This window comes from Bicyclus anynana, chromosome 11, assembly GCF_947172395.1.
Source record: "Bicyclus anynana chromosome 11, ilBicAnyn1.1, whole genome shotgun sequence".
NCBI classification, from domain to species: domain Eukaryota; kingdom Metazoa; phylum Arthropoda; class Insecta; order Lepidoptera; family Nymphalidae; genus Bicyclus; species Bicyclus anynana.
Genome location: NC_069093.1, coordinates 14276680 through 14300058, shown reverse-complemented (window position 1 = coordinate 14300058; position 23379 = coordinate 14276680). Strand labels below are relative to the sequence as shown.

General features: G+C 37.4%; 1 protein-coding gene across 1 annotated transcript; it reads right to left on the bottom strand.

Moving 5' to 3' along the window:
* LOC112046502 (aconitate hydratase, mitochondrial) lies at positions 1 to 23011 on the bottom strand. The gene is made up of 16 exons (XM_052884484.1): positions 22798 to 23011; positions 22396 to 22476; positions 22113 to 22256; positions 21223 to 21414; positions 20310 to 20496; positions 17730 to 17816; positions 10616 to 10794; positions 10246 to 10368; positions 8906 to 9103; positions 7680 to 7799; positions 5676 to 5856; positions 4623 to 4772; positions 3891 to 4092; positions 2870 to 3088; positions 1625 to 1754; positions 1 to 585 (listed from the first exon to the last, which is right to left on the bottom strand). The coding sequence occupies exons 1-16, from the start codon at positions 22828 to 22830 to the stop codon at positions 445 to 447; spliced, it is 2367 nt and encodes a 788-aa protein (XP_052740444.1). The 5' UTR covers positions 22831 to 23011; the 3' UTR covers positions 1 to 444.
* Between the last annotated feature and the right edge of the window lie 368 nt (positions 23012 to 23379).

Here is a 23379-nt window from a genome sequence, read left to right as displayed (position 1 = left end):
TTATACGTACGTAATTTTTATTAAGTTTGTTTTTAACATTATGTACATAAATAGTATAATAATAAAACAATTTCACTTAATTACTGGTTTAAGTCGAAAAAAAGTTTAAAACTTAATTTCTAATTTCATCTATAAAATGATCTACGCTATAAGATTCATCACCGCGCCTCGAACAAGTATTGTCTGGTGTTACACGTTACAATTATTATCAAAAATGCACTATATAAATAAGTTTGAACTAAAAAAACTGACTCACTGGCATAGCTAAGTGTTGCCAGTCGTAAATCACTAAACATAAAATGGCTCATAAACAATACTGGTTCATTTTATAAAAGACGTGATTACATATTAAAAATACATGGTAACAAAAACGAAAAAAAAAAATTGTCTATGGTACAATAATTAAGAACTCATTTCGCCTACTCTATTTAGCCATAGTGATGTTCACTTTCCGGAAGCGATTTCCTTCATTCTGTTGAGGGCGGAGCCTGCTTTGAACCAAGAGATTTGTTGTTCGTTCAGTGAGTGGTTGAGCTTGATACGTTCAGTTTTGCCATCTTTGTGCTTGATCTCACAGTCCACTTGCTGGAAAGTTATTAAACATTTATCAAATAAACTTATTAGCATAGACGTTTTGAAGTGATAACTTTTTATGGGAGGGTAACATGGCGTATCGAGCGACCCTAGCAGAGCGGTTACTTAAGAAATAATAGTGAGGCTGAGGCTGAAATCCAGATTCAGTTTTGTACGGAAAAACTGGTTTGGTCGGACAGAAGAAGAAATAATTAATTGCACACAAAAATACAATTATAAATTAAAACATAAAAGATAATTTAAACTTAGCATGCAAAGGCGGCCTTATTACTATAAGTAATCTCTACCAGTACAACGTTATTGAGATAATGATATCATAGAGCCGTGATAGCCCAGTGGATATGACCTCTGCCTCCGTTTCCAGAGGGTTCGAATCCGGTCCGGGGCATGCACCTCCAACTTTTCAGTTGTGTGCATTTTAAGAAATTAAATATCACGTGTCTCAATCGGTGAAGGAAAAACATCGTGAGAAAACCTGCATACCTGCAGAGAAATATCTTAATTCGTGGTGGACTATTGGCCTAACCACTCATTCTGAGAGGAGACTTGAGCTCAACAGTGAGCCGAATATGGGTTGATGACGACAACGACAACATTAGCAATTGGTGAGATACTTAATTTAAGTATAGCTGCATGCAACTGGGTCGAAATATTAAAAATCTCGTCGTTTTATCGTGGTATGTACCCTCAGACTAATTAGATAAAGACCTGCCTCGCAAGACATTAATTTTCTGTCAAAGTATATGATCAACGATCTTATGCGATTATAAACACTGTCTCTAAAGAATCGATGTTTCATAGTTTACAATCGTGTCCATCAGTTAAAAACCTCCGCAAAAATACCTTTTTGTGTAGTTATATGGTGTAAAAAACCAATAAAAACTTCTAGTTTAGTATAAGATATGTATGAAATCTAAGCTCGTTTTCCTTAGAAAATGGCAGAAAATTTTGTTTGTGAATTTGTCCTTATGTATTTAGTCTGAGTATGTACCCGTTTAAATAATATTCATAAATTTTGTTATATAATTACTTTTCCCGGAGCGAGGTCCTTGAGGCCGAGCAGCGAGATCTTGTCCGTGGGCTGGATCTTGTCGTAGTCGGACGCGTTGGCGAACGTCAGCGGCAACAGGCCCTGCTTCTTGAGGTTGGTCTCGTGGATTCTGAACAATAGGGGTAAATGTTAGTTCAATGCTCTCTTGAATTGGTACTTAAAGAAAGAAGAAAGAAAATACACTTTATAGTACACCACAAAGAACATACAATACAAAGAGATACAAAAAAATACGAAATGCACAATAAACAAATAGATACAAAAAAAAAACATATCAATAAGCATTTTTAAAGATTATTTTGAATATTTTTTTTAAATAACTTTATTTCAATCTTAATTAATTCCTCTTTATTATTAAAATTTTTTTCAACCCCCTTTCAGTATTGATTCCATAATATTGTTGAAGGTCTTTTTCTTCATTAAATTGTTTTATTTTAAAAACTTGTCAAAAAATTACCCCCATGATGTTCATTTTCATTGTTTATTTTTGTTATATTAAAGACCGCTTTGTCTTTAATGTCGCATGGCTGTAGACAGGTGGTAAGATTTGGACGTGGGTATTCATCGATTTATCGATAAAGTGTTGAGCATGGACGACTTAGCGTTTCGATTTGATGCCACATAGCTTGTATAATATAAACTATAAATAAAACGATGCGTGCTGCCATTTACAGGCATAGTCAAACAAAACGGCTGGAGCCCTCGCCGTAGTTCTCGTCGCCCACCACGCACCAGCTCACGCTTGGCCGTGCAGAGAAGTAGTCATGGAGTCACCTGGCGAAGGACTTGACGATGATGGCCCTGCCGCCGAGGTGGCGCGGCTCGAGCGCGGCGTGCTCGCGGCTGGAGCCCTCGCCGTAGTTCTCGTCGCCCACCACGCACCAGCTCACGCTTGGCCGTGCAGAGAAGTAGTCATGGAGTCACCTGGCGAAGGACTTGACGATGATGGCCCTGCCGCCGAGGTGGCGCGGCTCGAGCGCGGCGTGCTCGCGGCTGGAGCCCTCGCCGTAGTTCTCGTCGCCCACCACGCACCAGCTCACGCTTGGCCGTGCAGAGAAGTAGTCATGGAGTCACCTGGCGAAGGACTTGACGATGATGGCCCTGCCGCCGAGGTGGCGCGGCTCGAGCGCGGCGTGCTCGCGGCTGGAGCCCTCGCCGTAGTTCTCGTCACCCACCACGCACCAGCTCACGCTTGGCCGTGCAGAGAAGTAGTCATGGAGTCACCTGGCGAAGGACTTGACGATGATGGCCCTGCCGCCGAGGTGGCGCGGCTCGAGCGCGGCGTGCTCGCGGCTGGAGCCCTCGCCGTAGTTCTCGTCGCCCACCACGCACCAGCTCACGCCCTTGGCCTTGTACGCGCGCGCGGTGGCGGGCACGGGTCCCCACTCGCCCGACACCTGGTTCTTCACTTTGTTCAGCTCGCCGTTCTCGGCGTTCGTGGCGCTGTCGAAGTAAACATTAATTAATTTTCATCACTAAATTGCGATTGTGTAATATAAAATAAACAAGAACACAGTAGGGTGTCTGATAAATTGAAATTTCTCCAAAAAAAAAAAAAAATGAAATTTCCCCTTAATATTTATCGACAATTTACTTTCTATGGAAATCAAATTAGCAGATTTAATTTTTGGGGAACTTTATTTTTAACGATAAAGACTGGATAGACAATCAGCAGATATCATCACTAAGATATTTGTAACACTATTCATCATCATCACATACTTTATGGTAAGTGGTCTCAGCAAAATATGCCAATCTCTTCCACTCGCTTCTGCTACTCATCAATTTACCATTCACTCCATTTACACACATATCCTCTTCCACACACTCCCACCATATATTCCCCAAATCACTGTAATGTGAGGTCACAGGTAGCAGCGACAGTGATCCATCATTCTGTGGTAGAGGAAGCACCTCGAGCAGGTCACAGGACTTGTGACCTTGGGTGTAGGTTTAAGAGATCCCTTTAGAATGCATTAACACTCACTTTCCCTGCCCGACATGTTCTTCATGCCACACACAATTTATGATCAATCATTTTAAAACACAAAACAGTATTGCACAAAATCACTAACACGACTAGCAGCGTGACGGTGTTCACGGCAACTTCATCACAAAACCTGCTTTTTACAATAATATAAAAAATTAATGTTAATGCCACCTCTACTCGAGGAACTCGTAACAGTATTCATCATTTTAACTAAATTATCTCTTTCAAAAGTTTCAATTTTAATCAAAAACTCACGTGATAAACATGTTATTGGAGATGTTGTCAAGATGTCCGCGGTACTTGAGCCACGGGCCGGCGGCGGAGATGTGGTCGGTGGTGCACTTGCCCTTCACCTTGATGAGGATGGTCAGGTCCGTCAGATCCTTGCCGTTCCACTTGTCGAATGGCTCCAGCAGTTGCAGGCGGTCTGACGTTGGCGCCACATCCACTTTCACCTCTGGGTACGTGGAATAGGGTTGGTTATTCTCTGAACTAAAAGTAGTGTGTCATGGATTGATGCATAGTTCCAGTGGGTTTTAGTCAGTATCGAGTTTAATAGTCCGGGATCCGTAGAACATTTTTGCAACTGATTAGTATCAAGTTAATTTTTCGTGAGCTTCATCTCTATGAGACGATCAACTTTTTTATTTATAAGAACTCTTGATTTTTGTAGCTAACTGAGTTTTGAACTGATCCAGGAAATATAAATTTCTGAGCATCAGAACGAGATAATGTACCACGCAATTTGTAGAACTTTTCAGTTATGTATAATACATAACTGAAAAGTTCTACAAATTCGTTTCATAATTTCTTCAGGTTAAGGAAAAACATCGTGAGATATCAGACAATTTTCTTAATTCTCTGCGTGTGTGAAGTCTGCCAATCCTCATTTGGCCAGCGTCGTGGACTAAGACCTAACCCCTCTCATTCTGAGAGGATACTTGTGCTCAGCAGTGAGCCGGGTATGGGTTGTTAATGATGACTCACTGGAGCCGTCAGCAGGCGGGTGCTCGTATGTGTCCTGGCCGGGGTCGAAGCCCTTGGCGGGCAGCTCGTCCGCGAACGGGTCGGACAGCTTGAACTTCTTGCCGTCCTTGCCCGTCAGCTCGTCCGTCACCGGGTTGAAGTCCAGCCGACCTGTTCAGGTAAGGTTCTACTTAATACTACTTAATAAAAAGGGTAATAGCCTCAATATCCCAACGGTAAGAGCCGTTGGACTCATCACCGAGGGGAGGTGGTTCGATAACCGCCCCGTTGGTCTATTGTCGTACCCACTCTTAATACAGTCTTTCCTGACAAGTTAGAGGGGAATAAGAATATTGGTCATTTTACAAAACGTAGAGGTAGGAGTAGGGTATTGTAGGGTAGGGGTAGGGGAAGGGAAGAAGTGCACATAAGTTAAAGTGAAGCTTGAGCTAGTGATTTATTATTTTACACCAACATACTTAGGCTGCTGGTTACGAGTATTCATTGATTGAAAGTAATTCGTCAGGAATATTTATAGTTTATAAATATTCCTGACGAATTACTTTATCTATTAATGAAAATTTAATTGAAATTCTTTTTTTTTAATTTTAAAAATGGGTGCGTAGAGAAAAAAAAAAAAACCAAAAAGTAGGTTGAAAGGAGATAAACAAAAATGATTTCTAAGGAAAGTGAACGGAATTATGTATATATGTATGCTTTTTAAAAAGATTTAAACATACAGACAACGGGAAGCGATTCGTTACTATGTTCACTAAGCGCACTACGACATACTTATTCGGAATCGAAAATATCTCTGTCTTTTTCATTGTGCGTAACTGTATAACGCTGTTGCGACGCTATACAGGCTGTCCCAAAAAGTATTCATTCAATTTCCGCCTATGCACGTTCGTAAATATAGTCGTATCTTCTAAAAGATTTTCGACAATCAACAAAAAGCCTTCGTTTACTATAACTATTTCCCATAATATGTCGTGGCAATCGTGGTGCGCATTTCAGACAATATGTATAAAAGTATGTTTCTATCATTATCTAATATGCTGGAGACGCACTCACCAGCCAAAGACAGAGCGGTGACGAGCTCGGGGCTGGTGACGAAGCAGTGCGTGGCGGGGTTGGCGTCGTTGCGGCCCGTGAAGTTGCGGTTGTATGACGTCACGATGGTGTTCTTCTCGCCCTTCTTCACGTCCTTGCGGTCCCACTGGCCGATACAGGGGCCGCACGCGTTCGCTAGCACCTGTGTCATATGGTTTTATTCAATGATCAACATTAACAACATTTTAAATAATAGTATAGTAGGTACATTTAAACTTGGGAATTAGTTTGATTGTTGATTTAAATACTGTAGGTACTTTAATGTTATATAATATATATAAAAATGAATTGCTGTTCGTTAGTCTCGCTAAAACTCGAAACCGGCTGAACGGATTTATCTTATCTTGGTCTTCAAATGTTCGTGGAGGTATAGGGAAGGTTTAAAAGGTGAGAAAAATTAGAATAATTTCCGGGAAAACCATAAAAACAACCCTTTTCTATTTCCCATACAAACGTTTAAGAGTCAAGGGGTAGGGTATGGTAGGGGTAGAGTAGTGTAGAGTAGGGATAGGGAAGAAGTGCACATAAGTCAAAGCGAAGCTTGACCGGGTCCACTAGTGTTATATAATTTTTTCTTTTCATTCTTTTTTAACAAGTTATAAGTTTTTATTTGGTTTAGCTTTGAATATAGGTTTATGTTGTCTGTTTTCGTGGTGGCACTTAGAACTGGGTCTTAGCTGAAAATCAGCGCTGTATGTTCTTTGTTTATGGGGAGCATATAGCAGGGTATTATTCTTAAATAATTGTGATGAGTGGCATAATGTAGTAATAAATATGTTTTCTTTCTTTCGTTCTTTCATATTCGGCTCACTGTTGAGGCCTTAGACCAACCGCTGGCCTAATGCGTATTGGTGCACACATGTAGAGAATTAAGAAAATTCTCTGGTATGCAAGTTTCCTCACGATGTTTTTCCTTCACCGTTTGAGACACGTAATATTTTAATTTTTTAAATTGCACACAACTGAAAAGTTTTAACGGCATCTGTGGCGCAGTGGTATGCGCGGTGCATTTACAAGAAAAGGTCCTTTTCGGGGAGTTCGATGACCCCAGCTAGGCCGTTTGAGGTTTTCTTAAAAGGTCATAGTCTGGTGGGTGGCTTTGGCCGTGGTTAGTTACCACCCTACTGGCAAAGATGTACCGCCAAGCGATATAGCGTTCCGGTACAGTCGTGTAAAAACCGCAAGGGGTGTGGATTTTCCTCCTACGCCTAACAAGTTAGGTTAATATCACTTATTATCAGGTGAGATTGTAAATAATGAAAAAATCTTTATTAAAATTATTATTCGAAGTAATCAAATGCAGAGGCACGGCTCGATGGATGGATGGAAATCTATTATATAAAAATGAATCTTGAATCTTCCTAAGCGCAAATATCGAGAACGGCAGAACCGATTTTGCTAATTCTTTTTTTAGAATACACCTTGAAGTACGAGGTAGGTTCTTACAGAGAGGTTTTTTTCAGGGTAGGTGGGTACTTCCCAGCACCCTGTATAATGAATGAAGTAGCAGATGTGGTATCGCTTTACAGGCCATGGCGTATTCATGGATTACCTTGCAGGAATCGGGAAAAGGCCGGATTCGACCGCAGTGAAACTGATAACGCTTTGCACACAATATTCAACTGTGTACGATGGAGCAAGGACAGAGAAGAACTTTGTACAGAAATAGGTGATATTTCGGAAGGAAACATTATATTAAATATGTTGGAAACTGCGAAAAATTGGAAGAGTATCGCTGACTTTTTGGAGAGAGTCATGACAGAAAAGGAAAAGGAAGAGAAAAGAAGAAAGACAGACATGTAAAAGACAACAATGTTTCCCGTGATAGGCTGAAAGGCGGAAAACAGGGCAACAGGAGGTGTTTTAGGCGGTAAGAGTCCGGCACTACCTACCACAGCTAGGTGTCTATGAAGATTTCCCCATCCTGAATATGTAAAAAAAAAAAAGCAGTTGTGGTATAGTCACCGTGCCGCCGAACTCCCGCAGGGTCTGCGCGATGCCGTCGCGCTCGATGGTGGCGCGCACCTGCTCCGAGCCGGGGGTCACGTTGAAGGGGATCTTGGACTTCACGCCGTGCCCGAGCGCCTGGAACGTACATAAATAATTAAACAACAAACCAAATGTATCAAAATACAAAAAAGAAGGGGCTCCCCTACATCACGTTCATTCAGGCTGAATGGGAGGTCGAACACGGCACATAACAAACTTTCGGCCCCACGAACCCCTGTTAAAATTACCAAGTGACAGCGAACCCCTTACTAACTAATGACCCCCCCCCCCCTCCCAAGAAAAAAATAATTTGACTGTTGAAGAAAATAAGGTTGTTTTTAATTGAATAAAAGGGTAAAATAACACATAAAATAGGTACCAAAAAATATGTCTTTGTAATAATAATGTGATGTGCTTGTTTCTTGTCGCAAATGGATTTAATGTTAGGTAATTTTGGTCAATTTTAACCTTAATTCTGACTCAGTATCAGTTATCAAGCCACCATTACGTAAATCCTGTTCCGAACCCCCTGTAGTCAAATAGCCCACCCCACTTTGAGAAACCCTAGTATAAGCCATAATGTTCACTGTTTTTAACACGCTTATATCAGCTTCACTTGTAACTTCGATTAGGATGAAATTTCGCACAAAACGCGCTCTGACTTCTGATGAAAATACATGACCAGCTAAGAAACGTCATTACAAATCCAAAATTGCGGCTTTCCCAAGATGGCTGTTTGAAATCCACCCCCATGATATGGATATCAAATGAAAGGATTTGCTGTAGGAATACGAAAAAAATAGTCTCGTGACTTAAATCCATTATTTCTAATATTTAGTGCTTGCTAAAGCGTGTTTTTTTTTTATTTTTTTTAACTATTTAAAGTTATTAAATGTTAGCTTACTCTCCGTTAACAGTTACTTTACGTTTGTTATAGATTTTGCGATATGGCTGGATTAAGGAGGTCAAAAGGCTCTCGCAAGTTGGTTTTTTCCCCGTTTTCTCCACATTTTTGATCGGTGCTTTGGTCCTATTGGTCGTAGCGTGATCTTATGTAGCTTATAGCCTTCCTCGATAAATGGGCTTATCAACACAAAAATCAGTTTCAGTTTATTCAATTAAAATAAAGAAACAAACAATCAAACCTATCTTCTTTCTAATATTAGTATAGATACGAAGTAGTAAAGATAACGTTTATGTACCTCTTTGACGATGCTGGCGCAGCGCCCCATGTCCTCGTACGAGGAGTTGGTGCAGGAGCCGATGAGGCCGACGCGGATGTCGACGGGCCAGTCGTGCTTCTTGGCCGCCTCGCCGAGCTTCGAGATGGGGTTCGCGAGGTCCGGGGTGAAGGGGCCGTTCACGTGGGGCTCCAGGGTTGACAGGTCGATTTCGATAAGCTGGTGGGGAAAAACAGAGGGGCCATATCATCATTCATCATCATCAATCCAAAACCCAGCTCGAGTCTCATCTCAGAATAAGAGGGGTTAGGCCAAGAGTCCACCACGCTGGCCCAATGCGGATTGGCAGACTTCACACACGCAGAGAATTAAGAAAATTTTCTGGTATGCAGGTTTCCTCACGATGTTTTTCCTTCACTGTTTGAGACACGTGATATTTAATTTCTTAAAATGCACACAACTGAAAAGTTGGAGGTGCATGAGCCGGACTGGATTCGAATTTACACCCTCTGGAAGTCCGGAATCGGAGGCAGAGGTCATATCCACTGATTCGTATCAAATTTAACACAAACAATATTAATTTCGTATAGTTATATTAATTAATATAACTTAAGGATTTCATAAAAAAACTCAATTTAAAAATTATGTATTTTTAAAAATTTTCCAAACGCTGTCGTTAATTTTGTGACGTCACGATGTTACTCGATGTCACTTAAACGTCATAAACGTCAAACTAAATTATCTAATAATTTTGTCAAACACTCAGTTTGGTTAACCCCTCTAATTCTGCGACTCGTGCTCGACAGTGAGTCGAATATTGGTTGTTATTCTTTGCACGCCGAATTATGATCCCTGTGACGTTTCAACTGACAGTTGTATTAGTGATGCGAAACAATTTCATAACAGTCATAACATAAAGTCGATAACAGCTTGACGACGTAACTTTTGCATCACGTGTACGTGCCGACATCTAAATGAAGTCGTCAAGCTGTTATCGACTATAGGCTCAGACCAATTATAGAAGGACCTGTATCGCACTCATAGTCACGAACAAAATTGTCTGTCATTTTCTGAAGAAAACGAGCTTAGATTTGGTATAAATCTTATACTAAACTAGAAGTTTTTTCCCGTTTTTTACACAATTCAATCACACAAAAAGATATTTTTACGGGACTCTTTAACCGACGAACACGATTACAACTATTTAAAATCGGTTCTATAGAGACAGTTTTTATAATCTCATTAGATCGTTGATCATATACTTTGACAAAAAAGTAACGTCTAGCGAGGCAGGTCCTATACAATAATTGGTCTGAGACTAGGTGATTATAGGTGATGATTATTGGTATTGGATCACCAACCTGATCGTAAGGCGCTTTCGGGTCAGGAGTCAGCAGGTTCTTGTACGTGTTGGCGGCGTTGGCGATGTCGTGTCGTCCGGTGGACTTGAGGTACGCGGCCATGCGGTCGTTGAACGGGAATACCTGTTGTTGACGAACAAAAACATTCATTATTCAAAAGAAAAAAACTAAGTACAGACATTTTCATGTTTAACTTGGTCAACTTGGAGATTTTTACAAGGTGGTGTATCTACCATTTGCGTTTCATTTATCAATTACGGGAAAGAGCAATATACAGGATATTGCTCTTTCTTCACGAGGTATGTCGTTAAGTGGTATACTCCACGATGGCGCCCCTGCCGCCCTTCACTGTGAGGATGTCAGTACTCACGCTAGTGGTGGCTCCGATCTCAGCGCCCATGTTGCAGATGGTCGCCATGCCGGTGCAGGAGATGGAGTCGACGCCGGGCCCGTGGTACTCCACGATGGCGCCCGTGCCGCCCTTCACTGTCAGGATGCCGGCAACCTTGAGGATCACGTCCTTGGGGCTGGTCCAGCCTTTGAGCTTACCTATGGGTAAAATAAATTTTGACATTTTCGAACTTCTGTACGGTATTATGTCTCAATTTTTCATTTTCTACAGCTTACAGCTACAGCACAAAGACTAAACAAATTATCCGATTCAAAGATCGGAATTGAGAGTGACGTGATAGTATAGTCGAGTGAGTGAGGTGATAGATCACTGGATATGACCTCTGACTTCGATTCGACCTCTGATTTCATGGCCCGAAACTTTTCAGTTATGTACATATTAAGAAATTAAATGTCACGTGTCTCATCGTGAGAAAACTTGCATACATGAGAATTTTCTTAATTATCTACGTGTAAAGTCTACCAATCCGCATTTGGCCAGCGTGGTGGACTAAGGCCTAAACCCTCTCATCCTCATAGACAAGTATCACTTGCTTATTTCAATTAGAGTCAACGAAGATGAATTCGATACGTGAACTATCAAATAACGTCGACACCGCTCTATAATAACAACGACCTTCAAACTACTATACGCAGTTACTCGTAATAGAGTAGCACGCATCTATAATATACGGATCACTTTGCTTGCTTATCGTAAACCTGCGAATGTAGCTGAGGTGACAATAATTTATTATTCACCTGCGGACGCCCACGACTCCATTCGTATTCTGTTTTTCGCAAATCCCACAAAAATTAAAAAAAAATCCGAGACAAAAAGTAGTGTATGTTCTGCTAAAAAATTCCATTTTATAATTGCACCAAAATTTTTCTAAATAGATCCAGCTTTTAGCTGGGAAAATAGAACACAGACAGTAGTGATTTACTAAAATAACTTTTTAAAATATATTATTCTCCTCCTAGTAATAAAATCTAGGTATACTTACTAATATTATTAAAAGAAAAATTCGATTGTATGTTTGGTTGTTTGTTTGCATTGGTTCTTAAAGTACTGGACCGATTTAAAATAATCTTTCAGTAATAGAAAGCTATACTATCAGCGAGCAAAATAGAATATATTTTATCTCCGAATACCCACGGGAACGGGACCCCGCATGTGAAACCGCGGGGCGTCTGCTAATACACAGTAAAGAACAGTGAATTTTTCGTAGTATGCAATCGGTATTGATAATGCCAATTTGCACTGTCGTATTATACATTTTTTTGATAAGATATTAATTATAGTAAAAGTGCGCAAGTAGCGTACTTTATCAAATGATATTATTAACAATACAAAATAATAACTGATAAGTGATAAGGTACCATTGTTGACGTAGAAATGCTTCTTACATAAACAAACACAATTATGTCAACAAGATAGCGATTCAATGAAGTAACAGCCACTTCAGTTATAGCTTGGCTAGTTTGTTGATGACACTCCCATTATATGCGGGCGACGAGGGGAAAGACTGTGCGGGTGTGAAATCGTGCGTGCGGGGAAGTGAGGTGCGTCAATCGTGGGTTTTCCATTAATCGCTACACGCCTCCCGGCCCGCTCCCGCATCGGGAGTGTTACGAACGAAGTTGCCAAGCTATACTTCTAGAAGCCGCAATGGCTCTACGGTAGAAGGGTCGGACTCAACAACGAGAGGTCGTGGGTTCGATCCCACAGGACTACTCTCGTACCCACTCCCAAAACAGTATTCCTCGACTTATTTTAGGTTTCAATGCAAATATTCTTCTATGAAAAAATACATTACTCATAATATGATCGACATAATATGATTTAATATTATTATATTATCTCGATCATTTGATTCAGTATTTCAATGAAATGCCGGAGATAAGCGGAGCGGAAAAAGCAACTGATAGGACAAGTCTTTCTCTAGATGTTTGAATGTGAATTTGAATGATATATTCCTTATCTCTTGGCCCGGCTCAAAGTGAAATGTGCATACGTATATCAGGTACTTTGAGTTTTTATTCGTAGTTTTATAATTGAGTAGCTAATGATAATAATATAAATATATAAAGTATATATTAGCACGAACATTTTTCATAAAGGATGGTCCATTTCAGGTTCACTCCTGTACCATTAAAATTTAAATAATACAAGGATTTTATTAAAATCTGAATAAATAAATAAATCAGACTAAATAAAAAATAAATAAAATTAAAACCCAAGTTTTTGTACCCTTAAAAGCAGGTATGACATGACAATTGACAGCAAACATCAAATCGACTACTGTATTAAAAACGTCATCAATCCGCCATTATTACCCTTAGTAGTGTTGCATTTCTAGGGAGAGATTGAATATTATTTCAAAAGAGTTAAAGTAAATTCGTAGATTTGTATAATCAAAAATATTTTCTTTACTTCCGCCAGGGTAGAATGACTGATTCTTGGACAATTGTGGATTGGAGTTGTTGGATACATACATCATATTATCTTTGAGTTCACACTAGTGTCTAATAAATAATGCAATTAGTCATAACCAATAATAAATAAAATATGTAATTATATAAATATTATAAATATTTGATATATTATGTCTACTTCAAATGCAATTATAGTCAGATCGGGTAGGTATTTTAAACAATGTAAATAAACAAAAACAGCTGACTCAGGGATGCTCAACATTTTACTACAGCATTATTTACGAATATTGTCATGAAATAAAACTTCCTTTGATAAACAAATATTTTTTTTATTCTATATTCCTATATCCTGTTATTTATCTAACAGATAATGTTTCACTTATATTCAGGGTTCCGTAGTCAATAAAGAACCCTTATAGTCAAATCAAAACGGTTTTCTCGGAGGACGATAAGGGTGATTGCTTCGTACGTTTCTTTTTTGGTGACGGAAACGATAGCAATGCGGAATAACTGCTCCGGCTAGTACCAGGCTCCGCTTCACTCATTTTCGTACTAAACTAAATAAAATTAATTAAATAAACAAATAAAAAACCCGACTGCCTATATGATACAAAAACTGAAAAGAAAAAAAACAAGCTCAGTCCAGAAGTGTAGAAAAAAATTAGAAAACAGTCGGGACCTATTATATTGAATATAATGATTTACGTCTACATTTTTTAATAGGTCCCACTTTAGTTTAATAAATTCTTAAATAGTTCGGATTTATTTGTTACGTTTGTTACAAAGTACGATAGTGTATACCTACGTCCAACCGAGGATAAGTAAATATTAAAAAAAATCTACGGAACCCTCGGTGGACGAATCCGACTCGCACATGTCGATTTTATAATCAATATATTTAATTTAGTCTATTTAAGGTATTTTATAACTAAACTTTATAAACCTTATAGTCGTCCGCCTCGCGTATTATGTATATACAATTAATAAATAACGTTTTTCTAATTGTAGTTTTTTGTTGGCCATTATATACCATTTTGAAATTCTCACAAAAAGCCCTTGAATTTGATTCCCTTTGCAATATTAAAAAAAAAATCACCTCGATTCTATAGCATCTCACAGTCGTCTTGTTGGTTTTTTTTTAATTTCACCTATCTAAGAACACTTGGGTTATTAAAACAAATATCTGAGTTACGTAAATCCGTTCAGCGGTTTCGAAGATATGAGGTAATAAATAATACATACAAGATACGCGCGAAAAACAAACAACAAATAAATAATAATTAACAACAACAACGAAACGAGAACAAAACGAAATAATAAAAATTACAAAGGAAGAAAATACGCACAACAGTCTGGATTTAGTTAACGAATCATTAACGAATACTGTGAGGTAGGAGTATTAGTCACAGACAACAAATAAAGTAGTGTTTTGTGCTGTGAAGTGTGTGTGTGTGAAATGTCAAATCTTCTTTCACTTAATAACACAAAATCAAAAAAATTAATCATAGTATAGGGTATTTCTGCAATAAATGAAAGGTAAAATCCACATTAAAATAAAAGAAAACATCTTCTTTTGATATGAAAATACGACATTTATAAAAATTATTAAAGTTATTATTTAATTTTATAAATGCACATTTAATACCCATAAATCTTAATATCTATGTTTTTGAAAATGGTTTGTGACTCATGTCTGCTTGGGGTATTTAAGGTTCTTTTTATGTCGTTTATCGTTTTTGGGCAAATTTTGCCCAACATTGTGCAAACTCTATATAATAATTAACATAGACGAATTAGACATGGAAATGAAATCGCACTCAAATGCAGAAACAAAATTGCCTGTCGTTTTTTGAAGGAGACGAGGTAAACTCACTCATCGAAAATATTTAACAAGAATAAATAATAAAATATTTAACAAGAATAATATAATCTGTACACAGAACGTTAAATTAATGGATCGATGTTTTGTTCGTTCGTTCGTTAGAAGAATAGAATCGATTTTTCTTTTAGATATTGTTTTTATTACAAATTTATTATAAATTATAATTATGTTTTTGACGACCTCCGTGGCGCACTGGTACGCGCGGTGGATTTACAAGACGGAGGACCTAGGTTCGATCCCCGGCTGGGCTGATTGAGAATTTCTTAATTGTGCCAGGTCTGGCTGGTTACCACCCTACCTACAAAATGTACCGCTAAGCGATTTAGCGTCCCGGTATGATGTCGTGTAGAAATCATACCGTCCATCTTAGATTGCATCGTCACTTACCATCAGGTGAGACTGAAATCAAGGGCTAACATGTAAAGAATAACAAAAATAAAATAGAAATATTTTCAAATTGAACGTCACGTCATCTTTTACTGAATTAGAAGTTGTTGGCCGTTTTTCATGCCATTGAACTACTTACTACACAAACCGGAATATTTAGGGAGTTTTTTAGACGACGAAAACGATTACAACAATGAAACATCGATACAATCGAACAATCTAACGCGTTTGTTAGTTTTTTTACACGCGTTAGCCGCTCAACTATCCCAGCCGATTTTACAAACACTTCTAAATGCCCCGCTCTATATAGATAGATCGTTGATTCTTTGACAGAGAGGTAACGTCTTGCGAGGTAGGTCCTTCTATTATTGGTCCGAGATAATCCGGGATAATCCGGGCTCAAAAGGGCTAGAACCCAGAGCCGTAAGGCTTATTATTAAAAATACAATGTATGTGAATCGAAACGAAAAGTGTCGCCCTAAAAGAACCTTTTTGAGAAGTGATATTGTTGTGTAAAAAGCCTAAAGTTGTGGACTATAGATATTGTTAAGGTCAGAGATTATATATTCTTTATACATATACTAGTGGATGTTCTGTGGATTCGTTAATGTACAGGTATACAGATATAAAATGTAACCTGCGTTACTCGCTTATAGTGTAGCTTTCCATTAGAAAACGAATTGTTGAAAGTGGTTTTGTGGTTCAAATTTTGAAAACCATTTTACCTTTTTCTTTTAATTTTTTTAGTATTTCTTAAATATATGATTGTCTTCATCCTCATATTCTGCAATACCCATTGCTAAGCTTAGCATTGCTTTCTCCTGAGGGGAATTTGGAGCGTAAACCAACCATGCTACTGCAATGCGGGTTGACGGGTTTTGGGTGACAATGTTATTACTCTGTAACGACCACCATCCCAAGGTGCTGGAATTGCGACCCCGCACAAGAAAGCGCAGTGTTGGGCGACCACCCACCAGGTGGACTAAAGACATCTAACGAATCGCAGGGATTCGCAGGATGCAGTTGGCTCAGGATCGTGATGTTTGGAAGTCCCTACAAAAGGCCTATGTCCTACAGTGGATGTATGTTATGATGATGATTATGATGATCACTGTCAGATGTGATAATGAGCCGAATTGATGGTTTAACGTGCTATCCGAGGTACGGGGGTGTAACACCTATGTACTTCCCAGCTCCGTACTGAATGCATGTTTTCGTAACAGCTAGCTATCAATGTATGTTGATTTTGGCGTATGGCCACGCAAAAAATACCCATCTATTTATAGCTCCTTATAACTTATTTATGCAATACGCGCAATTGGTGGACGTTAATGCAATTCGATTTCTCAGTTCAAGGTGATAGGGCTCATATTTCATTGTTATCTATGTTATTTTTCTTTGTAGAGATTGTTTTGCCATATGATGCTTATGTTTTTAAATTTATGTACCTACCTATTCGAGAAAAGTGATAGTGATCATTTACAAGAAGTTTATTATAAGATTGACATTACAATTTGTATTTCATTCAGATGTTCCGATGTTTAGATTCGTTAGTCAAATAATAAACTCCTACGGCATATATACGTAAATTCTAGTTTATAAAAAAATATTGTATTAACTTATAAAATAGTTGCGAGTATGAAAATTTCATAAAATAAATATAATACCTACTTTAAAAAACTAAAAATCACGCTTTTAGCACGCACTAAAAATTACAATTGTTTTTTTCGTATTCCTGACAGCAAAACCTTTCATTTGATACCCATGTTATGGGGGTGCATTTCAAGTCACGTGACTATTTATTTCGTATTGCTGACAGCAAATCCATTCATATGATATCCATGGAGGTCATCATGGGGGTGGATTTCAAACAGCCAGTCCGCCATCTTGGGGAGACCGCCATATTGGATTTGTAATGACGTTTCTTAGCTAGTCATGTATTGTCATCATAACTCAGAGCGTGTGCAAAATTTCACCCTAATCGAAGACTAGGAAGTGGGTCAAATTAAGATTCCAAGATTTTCTTACATACATCGTTAGTTACAAGTGAAGCTAATATGTTAAAAAAAATGTTTGTCCTTAATCTGGATCACAGGGATATTGTATTTAGCTAGTAGTCACACAAAATTATTGCAGAATACACACTTTTCTATAAAATATGTTTAATACCATCACCCGCGTAGGACTCTTTCCAGCGCGAATAAAACAATATAACGTAACTTTCTAGTGGTAAAAGAGGTCAAAATAGGTACAGTAGATCCTGAGATTACCCCCTACAATATCAATACTAATACTTAGGGTAGGGTAGGGTAGGGGTAGTTGAAAGTTTACATCGACTTTCACGCGGACGAATTCGCGGTCGTCCGCTGGTGAGAACCATATTACTTACCAGTAAGCTTGACGCCGATGACTTTGGGGCACTTCAACTCCCATGGAATGTCAGCCATCACGTCAACAGCATCAGCACCACCAACACCTTGAATTTTTTTTTATAATTAATTTCAATTACATTCATTTATCCAATGGAATACTTAAACTTTCATTGTAATAGCACAGGGTCTCTTCAAGTCCATAACTTTAATTCTTTCAATGCAAATGTCACCCTGCAATATCCTACTAATATTATAAACGCGAAAGTTTGTATGGATGTTTGTTTGGATGTTTAACTTTAACGCCGCAACACTAAACCGATTTTTCTGAAATTTGGAATGGAAATAGATTTTACTCTGGACTAACACATATGCTACTTTTCATCCCAGAAAAATCCATGGTTCCCGAGAGATTTGTTAAAAACTAAATTTCACGCGGGCGTCCGCTAGTATATTAATAATCATAAATCCTATATGTAATTTCCTTAGACTTTAAGTTAATTTAAGGATATAAAAGTTCTTTCAACACTAAACAAAGTTTAAGTAATACTATTTGCACAATAGAGAATTCTTAGTCACACTACAAGTGAGATACGTACGGGGTCACATAGGCCCTATATCATATTGAATGTGTTAATGGTATGGTTATAGTCGCCGTGTGTGTAGAATAAATCAGTATCGTGAAATTTGCGTTAAACAGGCAAATCCCGTGGGAACCATGGAATTTCCTGAAATAAAAAATTGCCGAGTACCAGTGGTGTGCACTTCATAAATACAAAAATGCACTACCTACCCTGAGAACACAAAACAAACCTTTAAGTTGGTTGGTAACACATAGTTGGGCAAGAATTCTCCAATTTTTACTTATAGTGCATACGCTAGTTAAAAACCTTGTGCACGCCACTGCCAAGCACCGATTTATTTCTATATCAAAATCGATTCAGTAAGGAGAACTGTCGAAAATGTATGGAAGCCTGCCTAAATACCAATAACAACATGCTATATATTATTGAATAGGTTTAACAACAGATTACTTTCACACTTATAATATTAGTAGATATGGATGGATGCTGATACTCCTATCTCACATACATGTGAATTGAAATATTATATAACAATAATGCGATATTGGATAGAAGCAGGCGTTACTTTGCGGAAGTTCATCATGATTATATAATGATTTATTTATTTTGCTATCATCCGCGAAAATTCGGCGAACCCATGCGACAACGTCACCCAGGTCCGACAAAATACTCTCTACGTACGTTTCACCCCGCAACCGGAGCATCCTCAGGAGATGTTGACTCTACAACGTGCACGTACTTTGCAATTGCACGTTGTAGAGTCAACATCTCCTGAGGATGCTCCGGTTTCGGGGTGAAACGTACGTAGAGAGCATTTTGTCGGACCTGGGTGACGTTGTCGCATGGGTTCGCCGAATTTTCGCGGATGATAGCAAAATAAATAAATCATCATATAACAGTAATGCGATATATTTGGTTTGAAGACAGATAAGATACCATACTCGTAAGAAAACATTAATGCTCCATTTTTTTATATTTACATTATGTTCCAATTTATGACACTCAGAGGTGTTAATCTAATGACCAAAGCTGTGTGACCTTGAAACCAAAATTGTCTACAGTAAATAAAACCTACTTCAGCATCTACACCAAATACAATTTAATTTACTAGGGCATCTAACACAGCCCAAGCTATATATATTTTTGAATAAATATATTGTTCTAATATATTTATTAAAAAAAAATTTAACAACATCCATTTATACAAAGGCGACAAACAGTTTTGCTGACTAATTATATCAATCAGTGACTGCACTTTTCGTCAGAAAAGGATTCAACAGGCCAACATATTCATAGCATTAGTAGGTAAGTAATATTTTCACTTCTCCAGGCTTTAAATTACTCAACTAATGCTGTCATTTGCTTGGATTAAGAAAATTTCACTTAAAAATTGGCCAATTTTGCTTTGACAGTTTTAGAATTATTGGTGAAGAAAATTATACCTAAAGGCCTTTAAATATAGTCCAATATTCAATAAAATCCCAAATTCAGAGCAAATTCAATCTTAAGGATTGAGTTTAAGGTGGAATTTGCAAATGCGACTACTTGAATTGAGTGCCAATAAGTTGTGTTTGGCACTCATTGAGTGGGGACGTTTTTGGGTTGCTGATTGTGCATCCACTTTTTAATAGGAGATTGATGTCTATACCTAAATTAAATGACTAAATCTAAGAACTTTGCTATTATTCAATTTAAATATAGAAGCATAACACATTCATGCTGGTCAGCAGGAAAGTTTTGTGTTATAAATACATCACTAAATATTTATAATAAAACAAATATTTTTAGAATTACAGCACTACTTTTCCTCATTTAACACGCACACAGTCAAACATTCACAATTGTTTCACTTATTATGATATTTTATTTGTTAACTACCAACGTTGTATGTCTTGGTGGATAAGTGAGACACCTATTAATACAGATTTCAGCCTATATTGGTTCAGTAGGTTCATATCTAGTTAATTAATAAAACATTTTTTCATTTTCAATATAAAATAGAATGAAATATCTTACCAATGCACAGCCCACCGAGACCACCTCCGTTGGGTGTGTGGGAGTCAGTACCAATCATCAGCAGACCAGGGAACGCGTAGTTCTCCAGGATGATCTGATGGATGATACCAGAGCCTGGCTTCCAGAAACCAACTCCATATTTAGCACCAGCGGTCTCCAAGAACTTGTAGACTTCTTTGTTGATGTCCTGTTATAAAATTAAGGTTTCTTAGTCTCTGGAAGGCTTTTTTATAAAGTTTTTTGACAGCTGAGGGTATGAATAAATTTTTAAAGAGATTAACTCAATTCCAGATGTGTTTAATATATAAGTCAGCTTTATGTTAACAGTAAACTTTTCAATTAATAAATAGTAACAAGATATCATATAAATTTTAGTAATAAAAATCCTTAGTACTTTATGATTTGTTTTACAAGCTGACATTTGTAGACAAAATTATCAAAATTGGTCTACTCTGTAAAAAGATACATGTGTCCATACATTAAAAAAAAATATACACATCAAATTTTTAATATTATCTCCATTTTTCATCAGTTGAAAAAGAAGTTAAATCATTAAGTCATTGTATAGTTCAAATGACCTTTTTTTCATATATTATATATATATTTTTTTTATATAAGCTATGTTGTCTATAAAGCGACGTGACAGCCCAGTGGATATACCTTTGCCTTAGATTCAGAGGGTTCAAATCCAGGGCATACCTCCAACTTTTAAATTATGTGCATTTTAAGAAATTAAATATCACGTGTCTCAAATGGTGAAGGAAAAGTTCTCTATATGTGTGTGAAGTCTGCCGATCCGCATTGGGCCAGCATGGTGGACTATATTAGCTTAAACCTCTCTCATTCTGACAGGAGACTAGAGCTGCACAGTAATCCTAGAATGGGTTGTTTATGATGATGAATGTCTACTTACCTTAGCTCTTGCTAAATCTTTGTCGCCACCAATCTGAGCCTCAATCAAGTGGTCACAGTGGATAGTGGAGGGTACTGCAACAGTGGGCAATCCTGATGAGATGAACTGCAACATGGCCATCTGTGCTGTGGCATCCTGCATGGCCACTCTGTCAGGGCGGAGGCGGAGGTAGCTGGTGCCTCTTTCAATTTCCTTTATGCACAAATCATTATTATTAAATGTATGGTAAAATGAAAAAAAAAAAAATATCAACATTATAATGCCTCTATAATAACTTATTTCTATTTCTCAGAATTTCTTGGCAAAAAAATATCTTTTCCTTCCCAGCTCTAAAAGCTAACCTAAAAACTTAGCAATTAGTCTTTACTATGTTTTACTTTATTTTATTTTTATTTTATTATTTTAGTTTTACTTTAAATAAAATTACTACCAACTAAATTACATGTCTATAGAATATGAATTATTGTTTATTAAAAATTAATGAAAAGTATGTACAGTATTTTTGTCGCATGTGATAAAAAATGGAACAAAACACAACATTTTACATTTGTTTACCATTAATATTTTAGCACAAGTCCATTGGCATTGCTTTTATGTTAATGACCCACATTGTAATCTTCAAAGGGTTACATACATATTACAAAAGAATTATATTTGTATATAATGGGTTAAACTTTTATGATGAGATGTTATAACCCCACTGGTATATGTTTATTTACAATATACACTACACATTCAGAGTGGACAAAGTTTGCGCTTGGTATTCCTAAATGTATATTCATCAAAGGATCAATAGACTTTATTCAAATTTTCAATGTAAAAGTAAGATTTCATTGTGTGTTACTTTTAAAAATTTCCAGGACAAAGGCTAGTATTACAAAAGCACTCACCTGTTCTTTGGGGTTGTCCAAGTGAGAATACAAAACTTTCTCCGACAAGGTCATGTCTCGACCTAACCTTTTCTTTACAACTTCCAAAGTTTTGCTCAATTTTTCATACGGCAGCGGAGATTTGTCGAACTTGGACATAGCGACCTAAAACACATTGCGGCTTAGCTAAAACTCGAAACCACCGGGCAATAATCGTAATTTTCAACTTGACATTGATTACATAACAATGGAAAAGTCACTGAAAATGCTCGAAAATTTCACTTTTTTGGCGGTTTTTCGGTACCTGGGCCGCCGCGGCGGTGAGGGGTGACACGCTGAAGCATCGTTTCTGGATTTCCACGAGTGCGATCCGTGTCCTGCCACCCTGAAAGTTAATAATTTTGTAAATGGACGTTGACCCCTTAGAACTGTTTTAGCTTCATTTAGCTGTAGAAAAATGTTTACCGAACGAAACTCTATTACTAGTAAGTAATAACTAACCCATATTGATCTTTATTTAATGTTTATTTTATATATCAGCAACCCATTCATTAGATCCATTATCGATAGTTTGTCGTAATGTTATCGTAGTGAATAATAAATATTGTAGTAATAAATCATACATGATTATACTTAAGCGCTTTTTTCTTTTAAGTTAAATTAGCTGCACGTGGATTGGATGAAACAGAATTTAAATTTAACTTACTTGGCCATGCAAAACTCTAACACAGTGAGCCATGGTTGCGGGACTTCTGTATAATATTATTTATTTAGTAATTAAACTTTATAATTAAATAAATATAGGCAACATGGATATCACTAAACTGTCGTCACTTAATTTGCAACGCAATTATTATAGTTAGAAAATTAAATTACACGCACTCGCCTCCACCGCTTCAGCGGAATCAGAATTTTTTGGCAGATTGATTTGGCAGTTGGCTTTGACATTTTGAGGTTTTGGCATTGGCAGTTGTCTCGTGATAATATGTTGTCAGCTTTAATTATTTTACCCATATTTTAACAAAGTAAATAAAATTGCAGAGTGTATTTAAACAATTTTTTTAATGTAGAGGTATTAATATACTATATTATATTATATTAGACATTTAGACTTGTTTAACATAAATCCATTCATAAATGATAAAGTATCAACTTTATTATTCCTGTTGTGACATATTATCCCTGCTTATAATAATTATGTTGGTATCCTATCAATCTACATTCTAGTGATATTGTGCCAAATGGCCAAAAGCCAACCAAATACAATTTTGTAAGTGATAAGACTCTT